Source organism: Rhipicephalus sanguineus, unplaced genomic scaffold (genome assembly GCF_013339695.2).
Source record: "Rhipicephalus sanguineus isolate Rsan-2018 unplaced genomic scaffold, BIME_Rsan_1.4 Seq346, whole genome shotgun sequence".
NCBI classification, from domain to species: domain Eukaryota; kingdom Metazoa; phylum Arthropoda; class Arachnida; order Ixodida; family Ixodidae; genus Rhipicephalus; species Rhipicephalus sanguineus.
The window spans coordinates 36,169-45,141 of NW_023615062.1; the positions used below are offsets into that span (position 1 = coordinate 36,169).

The window sequence follows — 8,973 nt, forward strand, 5'->3', positions numbered from 1 at the left end:
AGAGAAATATTCGGGGCCGACGACGGAAGGGAAGAACGACGATCAGCGCTGGAGTTTGCGTGAGTGTTCCCTGGAAGAGAAGCATTCAATAATAATAATGTCTGTGGTTTAACGTCCCAAAACCACGATATGACTATCAGTAACGCCGTAGTGAAGGGCTCCGCAAATTTCGACCCCCTGGGGTTCTTTAACGTGCACCTAAATTTAAGTACACGGGCCTCAAACATTTTCGCCTCCATCGAAAATGCAGCCGCCGCGGCCGGGACTCGATCCTGCGACCTTCGGGTCAGCAGTCAAGGGCCTTAACCACTAGACCACCGTGGCGGGGCAAGAGACGCATTGAAGATACGTTTCAAGAATTGTGGACTGGATACGTTTGGTAAATATTCAGGACGTTTAGAATTTCTTTACCTTCTTTGGAATCGGAAACTAGCAATTAACCCTTCACCCTGCCTTTCATCTTCAACATCAAGACATACTCGCCACCATCATCCTAATTAAATGACACCATATTTTACGCGAACACATTATTCAAATTTTCTTTTTCCATCGAGCCGTAACTGACTGGAATAATTATTTGTTGCCTGGTGTCACATTGTGATTATTTCAAACTGTATTAATTATGTTTGTTTGCTTGGTTTGTTTCTTGTTCTTGCCCTCGCCCTGCTTGGACCTGTATAATGTCTGCAGTATTGAATAAAGAAAGAAGAAAGAAAGAAAGACTTGAACTGTTCTTGAATTGCGTGTAATGCATAAGATTGCAGTTGTAGCGCGTGATCTGTTTGTTTTGTTCCCGTGTGTTTAAACGCCATCTCAGTTATACTGTGAGCTGTAATTGATACCAGCCTAGTGTGCATGTTTGTTTATAGCTTGTACTGCCTTAACTGAGAATATATTTTGTTTGTGTTATCAACTCTTGGCTCCGAATCGGTCTCTAGACCACCACCGGCGCTCGCTGGCGCACTAAAAGGACCTACTCTAAGTTGTCCGCGCTTTCGTGGTGCGTTTCGGGGGCCGATACGTCATCCCTTGGAATCTGCCCGGCGATTGCCCTCCCTATTAAAGGGATCAGTGACACGTGGAAAAGCGTTGCAAGGCCAGTTTAAATATTTAAAATAAATTTACGAATCAGTCTTTTCTTTTTTTTTATTGACTGCGTCGTACTTGTCGTTCTGACGTGCAAATTTAGATTGTTCACTTCGGGCTTGTGTCGCACCCCACAAATTACTCGATGGAACTCTTCGATGCTTTATTGCTTCGTTATTCGTGAAATGTTCCTCTCTGTACTGCACGTAAGAATGGAGGAGTGGCTGGTGCATCGTATAGGTGCGCAGCTCTCCTTAAAAAAAAGGCACGATTTCGTATTCCTGCCCAGTTTAGAGGCTACGGTTTGTATCCGTGAAAAACAAATCTGAGCTCCTGCGTTGACCCTGTGGGCGAGAAGCTGGAACAGCCTCCTTCCAGCAGAAAATTCTTGGCGAAGTCGAGCAACATTGGTTTTTCTTCTTCCGTCAGCAGAGGATAAATCGGATTGGCAGTTGCGAACAATCCTGAAAAGTGAAATAGACAGTTAACGATATCAAGAGAAGTCCCAATAAGCATTTATGTAAGCGCAAAAAAAAGCTTTGCTTATCACTGTATACACTAATTAATTAATTAATTAATTACTTATTGCGGAACCTATATAATGGAGGGTAACAGAAAGGCAGGGGCAGGGCTATTATCCAGCCAAAGGTCTGGTTGGCAATCCTGCACTGGGGGAATGGAAAAATGAGCCGACATATGATAGATAGATAGATAGATAGATAGATAGATAGATAGATAGATAGATAGATAGATAGATAGATAGATAGATAGATAGATAGATAGATAGATAGATAGATAGATAGATAGATAGATAGATAGATAGATAGATAGATAGATAGGCGGACGGACGGACGGGCGGGGGTGGGCGGACGGACATCGCTGGCGAATCTTTGAGTTTGTTGTCAATTATGCTTTTTTGGTGCACGGATAGCAAAGAAAAAATAATAAAACCATTCTCTTTCGTAGGTGGCGTTTGAGGTAACTCAAGAGACAATAACCATCGCATGGTGTAAACGCACAGCACACATTTAGTGGAACTGCCTCCTTCTATGTACTGAAATGCGAAATACTTCGTGCCGTAACTATATGCAACACTTATTTTACATAGATGGTATGATGTGGGACACAAGTAGAATTCACCGTGAGGGTGCTATTTTTTAGGGGCGAAGCTCCTCAGAATGTGGGCTTGTCCCTCTTTTGTAGTATGTTGTATGTAGCCACGCATAGTGGGATGTATCCACTCCATGTGATAAAGATGACGATGACCACTGATGACCATGAAGAATAAGCGCGTTCCAGTATAGTGGAATGTACCCACTACACGTGATAACGATGACGATGACGTTGACGACCATGAAGTATAAGCGCGTTCCATGACGGTGACGACTGATGACCATGAAGAATAAGCGCGTTCCAGTATAGTGGAATGTACCCACTACACGTGATAACGATGACGCTGATGACCATGAAGTATAAGCGTGTTGCAGACCACACATTCTCTTTCTGCCATGGATGAAAACAATCGTGAAGGCGCTCTCGCCCTCGAAAGGCAAAACGGCAACGCCGACAATAAACGTTCCCCTGAGCTTAACGTCATATATGAGGACCCCCGCGTTTGTGTGTCAGGTCTTTGTATGATGATCGAGTGGGCAAAATTTACGGGGATTGGCGGTTTACCAGATTACCTCCGGAGCTTCGCCCACTCATCATCATTCACTTCGTGGATATGGCGTGATTTTTGTTTTTTGTTTTTGTGCCCGGGTCCTGCCCAATGGGACCGATGAAGATGAATAAGTTAAGCGAAATGAAATGCAGACCACAGTCTCACACTTACGTGCAAGGTCATCGACGTTGGCGCTTTTCACATTGATTCGAACCAGCTCGCAGGTCAGCGGCACGAGCCCAGTCAGCTCGACGAGATCGAAAAAGCTCTTTCTCAAGGAAACAGGGTCGTTGGATTCGTGGAACACGGGCATTGCGCGCCAGACCACCTGTAAGGAAGCAATGGTTCGCGGAAAACATGTTCAACGACCTCTAAGCATCCTCTGAAAATACAAAGAATGAGAGCTTTGCGCTCTCCTGGCGGTGTACCTCTTTTAGGCGTACTTCGTGACGCTCGGGGTAATTCACGTGACGTCATTAGCGAACAAACTCTCGAGTGGTCCGTACATACGAGGGACATCCGTTGTGAATGCTGTCCTACCGTGCTTTGCCACGCAGTCGCACGCCAGTTCTACCTTGTCTCGCTTGACTCTCGTGAGCGACCAACTGAATTCACTTAGTACATTTTCGAGTGCGCAAGCGGAGATAACTTCGTGCAGCTGAAAAGCGCAAAATCCTGATAGGCTCAGCGCTTAGTGCTGACATTGTCCACGTTTTTCTGAAGAAATAAGTGATGAAGTGGAGATAGCGCCTATAGGGGGGTAAGCGAAGAGGAGAGAGAAACCGCGTTCTTTTGAACTCGGAGTGGCTTTAATAATAATGATGGTTGGGGTTTTACGTCACAAAACCCGCATATGATTATGAGAGCCGCCGTAGTGAGGGCTATGGAAATTTCGACCACCGCGGGTTCTTTAACGTGTACCTAAATCAAACCACACGGGCCTCTTATCATTTTGCCTCCATCCATATGTAGCCGCCGCGACCAGCATTCGATCCCATGAACTTCGGGTCGGAAGTCGAGCACCATAACCGCGGCGGGGCAATTCGACAAGTTTCGCTTTCGCCCTGTGCTACGTCAGCCGGCGTGGCAGCCCAGGGCTATTGATTCTCGCCGGTTGCAATAGATAGCGTGACGGTGCGTATCCATTGTGCCGCTACGCTGTGACGTCACAGTTTTCTGGTCCGCAAAAATGAGAGCGAAGAATATTCGTCGGTGTTCTTAAGAAACCCTGCGACGGTCTGACTCGTACCGGCAGCACGGCAGTTCGACTGCCAGTGGTGCCAGGATCAGTGGTGTCTTACAAAGCGGCTACACCCTACTTCCACGCGAGACATTTCTAACCAACGTGCGTGTTCACTGCTCTTAAAGGAGCACTGACACAAAATTTCGAAGGCGAGATAATGAGTGAAATAGATGCATGTGGTGCCATACACAACGTCTACGAAATATCAAGGGCCAATATAGCCTAGAACATATTTAAAATCAAATTTAAAGTGCATGCCGCGCGACTGAGCGAGATGCGAGCACCTCGCGACGCCGACATCAACGCGGCAGTTATGTAAACAAGCCTACGTCACGAGTTTGTGTTGGCTGGTTGCTGGTTGTGCCCTTGCGCTTGTGCGCTTGTGCTACCTGCCATTTCTTCCTCCGTGCCTGAGGCTTTGTGTGTGCTGGTTCTGCTCCCTTCCGCTGTTCGGTCGTCGTGCCATTTGGCAGATGTTATGGCCCGCTCACGCTAGCGGCAAGCCTGCCGCAACGGCGTGGTGCCGCAGAACATCGGCCGTCGCCGCACGCGCGAGAGCTGTCCAACGTGCACGGCAAGCTTCTCCGGCGAGGCATTCGCGCCTCCGAAAAACATGGCCGCACTGCCAAAAGCGGTTGTCGTCCACTTCGAATCTATCAAGTGGCCGCCGTGCGCTCTGTAGCGTGTAAGCTCCGAACTGATGCTTCCATTTGCTTTAGATTTATGTCCTTAAGCTTCGACAGCAATGTATTCGTCCCGATTCGGCGCCGTTTTTGAGAGCCATAGTCAAATGATCGATGCTGTAGGGTTAACGAGTCGAAATGGGCGCTTCCGAATGCTCGGAGGACATAGATTACGCGTTTGTTAGTTGTTTCTAACCCTCCATAGCTGGCGCCACTTGACCTAGTGCCACCTTGGGGACACTTTGTTTGGTTTTACGCGACGCATTTTTTAATGCCGGACAGACTAAAACGCTCTATTGACTGCTCGAACCATGCCTGGCAACAACACGGACGACGTCCGCACTTCTATCGTGAAAAACGCAGATCAAAAAGCAAGCAGCTCGAAGCGTCCCGCGTCAGACGAACTGGCGTAGCAGACGAACCGTAAGTGCAACGCCCGCCGCACCCGCTCTCGCGCGTCGCCTACGTCACAATTTTGTGTGGTCACGTGGCCAGCTGTGTTTACCCGTCCTCCGGAAGTAGTGCTGCCTACCTCGGTGCTCTTTGAAACCGAAACTGCGACTGGGCGCTGTAAAAACGTCTCTAAATAAATAACCGTCGTGCACTCGCGCAAACGAGGTTTGCAGCCGTCATAAGTGGATCATAAGCTATCTATTGCAAAAAAAAGAAGGTGCAAAATTTTTGTGTCAGTGCTCCTTTAAAATATCTCGGAGTATGGTCATGATACTGTGCAGCCTTCCTTGCTATAGTTTCGCTAGGAACCATAGAATCAAATAACAGCAACTGTCATTACTCCAAAGAAATTGTACAGTGCAGCTCCTGACAACTCCAGTGAAACTAATAAGAATAACTGTGGTTTAACGTCCCAAAACCACGATATAATTATGAGAGACGCCGTAGTGGAGGGCTCCGGAAATTTCGACCACTTGGGGTTCTTTAGCGTGCACCTAAATCTAAGTACACGGGCCTCAAACATTTCTGCCTCCATCGAAAGTGCAGCCGCCGCGGCTGGGATTCGTTCCCGCGTCCTTCGGGTCAGCGCTCGAACGCCATAACCATTAGACCACCGTGGCGGGGCCTCCAGTGAAACTATAGGCTTTGTTAATGTCTTATCCAGGGAGGATTTCTTCAGTTTCTCTTGTAACTATATATAAACCGCGAATCCTGCGACTGCGAAGTTGAGACAATTTAAGAAGCCCCACGTGCACGTGCGCATTTCACACGTCACCTTTAGACAGTGGCGTAGCCAGGGGCTGACACACCGGGCACGTGCCCTTATCGAAATTTCTTTCTGCCATGGGATGCAAGGCACAAAATCGCACTCGACCACACTTGCCCTCCCGGCCCCCACCGAAACAATTTTCTGCTACGTCACGAATTTAGAGCATTATCCGAACAGGAAATGAAGATGCGAATTGCTGGTACGGGGCTATGAGCTGCCCAACGTTTTCAAATTTGGTAAACTACTTGTGCATCTTCGCTCTAAATAAACTGAGATACCCATTAAAATGTCCGAGTATGGCTCCACTCCAGTTATGTTCTGTTTAGGTTAGCGTTTACACCTCATTCAATACCCAACGTCCTACTCACGCCGTGGTATTTTTCCCACGAGTCGCTTTCCAGTAGCGCCCGCTGGAACTCTCCCCACTTCAAGTATGGGTTGTATATGACGAGGCACTCGCCACCAGGCGTCATCAGGCGCTCGATGTTCTTCAACGCGGCGGCCTTGTCGTGTATACAGTGAAGCACGAGGAAGGAGTACACCCTCTGAAATCGGCCTTCCTCGGCGATGAACCGGGACACGTCCTCGTCTGCGGTGACGTCCAGCACTCGGTAATCGACCTTCGGGTGGGCGTGCGCCGTCCTGGCATAGTTCACCATAGCTTCCGAGATGTCCGTACCGACGAGCCTCTTCAAGCTCGGAGGACACAGGGGCAGCAGGTGGTTGCGAGCGATGTTGCCCGGACCGCAGCCGATCTCCAGGTACTGGTGGTCGCTGGCGTCGTTTTCTTCGGAGTGCGTGAAGAACGACTTCTGCCAAGTCTCGAGCAGCTGCACTGTAGATTCAACCATGCCTCGGTGTGCTTCGTCGTACACCATCGGTGTCCCCGTTTGAGTGAACGGTTTGTGCACCGTTTCCGGGTGCACGCTGGCCATGTCGTCCAGAACTGACCGACTCTGCTTCGCGTTCGGGAAGGAAAAAAAAATCATTGTGGATTTCTCCGTTAAGCGCACAAAGCGACGCTCGTTTTCAAATCAAGCAAATCTGATGAAATGGAGGAACTACGAAATTACTTCGCAATAACCGCGGTATCGTCTGCAAAATGTAAGCCGCAAGCGCAAACACACTGGTCGCTTCATCAATGCGGCATTGGTGGCGGGCTTACGCATCGAAACACACAAAAACGCCATTCGCTGTAGCTTGCCTTCTCGCCAACATTTGGCGCCACAATCAAGAGACCTCCGCGATTTCTGCCAACGGCGCGTACAGATCTTGCAACACGAAGCATGGACAGTCTTGCGAGTTTGAGACCCTGCTTTAAGGGATGTACCAAAGTTAAACACTAAATAAGTTTGGGCTGGCGATGTTTTCTAGAAGAAGCGTATTGTCGTTAATGTCGCCATCGAAGGTTAATTGTTAAAGGAGAAAACGGGGATCAAACTTTCAATTTTAAATGTCGCGCCGAAACTTGAGCACTTGAATGGCACTGTGATGACACGGATTTCAAGTACTCTTACCGTATTTTGGCCTCAATAGCTTCAAAATTTTCCTGAAACTCGCTGCGTTAGATCCTTTAGCACACAGTCTAATCCATTTGTACCGATAAGAATTATGCAGTTCATAGCAGACCCCATCAAGATCTATGACGTCACAACGAGCTCATGCGGGCGGCGTCGCCGCCTGTATGTTCTTTGCGCCCGTTTCATCGGTCGTCGAGCGTATTAAGGCGGGAGCCTTATACGTCTCATAGTCAAGAAATTTTGAGATTTCGCGAGACATGAAGAGACATCGCAAGACGGCTGCGTCGACACGAATGTTGCAAAAAGAAAGTAAATAATAATAGTCTGTAGGTGTGCCGATGGTGTACCGAAAGCCTCTGACCCCGCGTAACACGACGTCATCAATGACGTCACAGATCGCCAAAATGTTTGACGTCATCATGACGCAATGGTGACCTCATAACAATGGTGACCTCGGCACTAGTGATGCAGAACTATCGATGGTACTATCGATACTATCGATAGTTGAGTCACTATCGAGCTATCGATAGTCAAAAATACTATCGATAGCGCTATCGATAGTAAGAAATTCGATGGTACTATCGATAGTATAAAACAACATCGCCGACTCACTGCAGAATAAACTTGGTTCCCCGCGCGCGTGGTACATAGTGGAGCCGGAGGAGCAGGCTCAAGGGCAAGAAAGTTGACATGATTGTGTTCTTCACCAGAGTGCTTTGCTGACACATGATCATAAAGTCAAACTGTTCAGCTGTAGCGGTATAGAAGCCTTTACATGTGGTGGGACTGCGCGGCTTCAAATTGATATTGCATTTTATGATTTCAAAATAAAAAATATCAAGAAGTGAATTGTAAGCTGTAACTCATTGCTTTTGGATACGAATTTATTGATGGATATAGTCCGCCATTTTCACTGCGGAAATAGATAATTTCTCGGCCGAAATTGGTCATAAATTAAGCGAAGCTGGTAGTTGGCTATCGCAAATATATTGACAATATGGCCGGCCAGCAACCGCATCATTGTTCACACCGCTATCGATAGTATTCTCACGTGGTTGTGACGGTGAAGAATGCTGCAGCAAGACTGGGAAATACGGAGCTTTATTTGGGCGAACTTGTGCCCAGAAAATAAAAAAAAAACGCCAGGCCTGCGCTGAAATCGCAGCACAGTCACAGCGAAAGCTGGAAGAGCGGCGTTTCTAGAGCCCGTTGTAAGCTCTCTTGGGGCTACAATAGAAGTACACTAGAATGGTACCCACTACGCCATAAATCACAATTTTTGTGAAGTTGGGAAGCACCTACTGAGACATTATTTGTCATTCTGCGGAGAAGCGAGGCACCAGCTACACGTCTGTAAGGCATTATGTGCACTTTGTTGACGCGATGACTGATGACGATGAAGAATTATGGCTCAGCCCTTTGTAATGGGTTGGAAGCTTTAAACGGCCCACCAGTTATGCAATTTGCATTGGGTGACGCCCGGTCGCTATTTCCCTCTCCCGTCATGCTGTATAACATACGTTGACGTGGGAGAGAGACGGGGGGGGGGGGGGGGC

The 8,973-nt window shown here is 47.9% G+C and overlaps 1 protein-coding gene across 1 annotated transcript; it reads right to left on the reverse strand.

Annotated features, from left to right (window-relative positions):
• Window positions 1-1,383: 1,383 nt before the first annotated feature.
• LOC119377094 (juvenile hormone acid O-methyltransferase) lies at window positions 1,384-6,832 on the reverse strand. The gene is made up of 3 exons (XM_037646695.1): window positions 6,266-6,832; window positions 2,921-3,077; window positions 1,384-1,550 (listed from the first exon to the last, which is right to left on the reverse strand). The coding sequence occupies exons 1-3, from the start codon at window positions 6,830-6,832 to the stop codon at window positions 1,384-1,386; spliced, it is 891 nt and encodes a 296-aa protein (XP_037502623.1).
• Window positions 6,833-8,973: the final 2,141 nt, after the last annotated feature.

Excerpts from the sequence above, each read along its gene's own strand:
- LOC119377094 (XM_037646695.1), bottom strand. The coding sequence starts at position 6,832 with ATGGCCAGCGTGCACCCGGAAACGGTGCACAAACCGTTCACTCAAACG. Across the intron at positions 3,078-6,265 it reads CGTGGGAAAAATACCACGGC|GTGGTCTGGCGCGCAATGCC; the intron begins GTGAGTAGGACG and ends GCTTCCTTACAG. Across the intron at positions 1,551-2,920 it reads CAACGTCGATGACCTTGCAC|GATTGTTCGCAACTGCCAAT; the intron begins GTAAGTGTGAGA and ends TTCACTTTTCAG.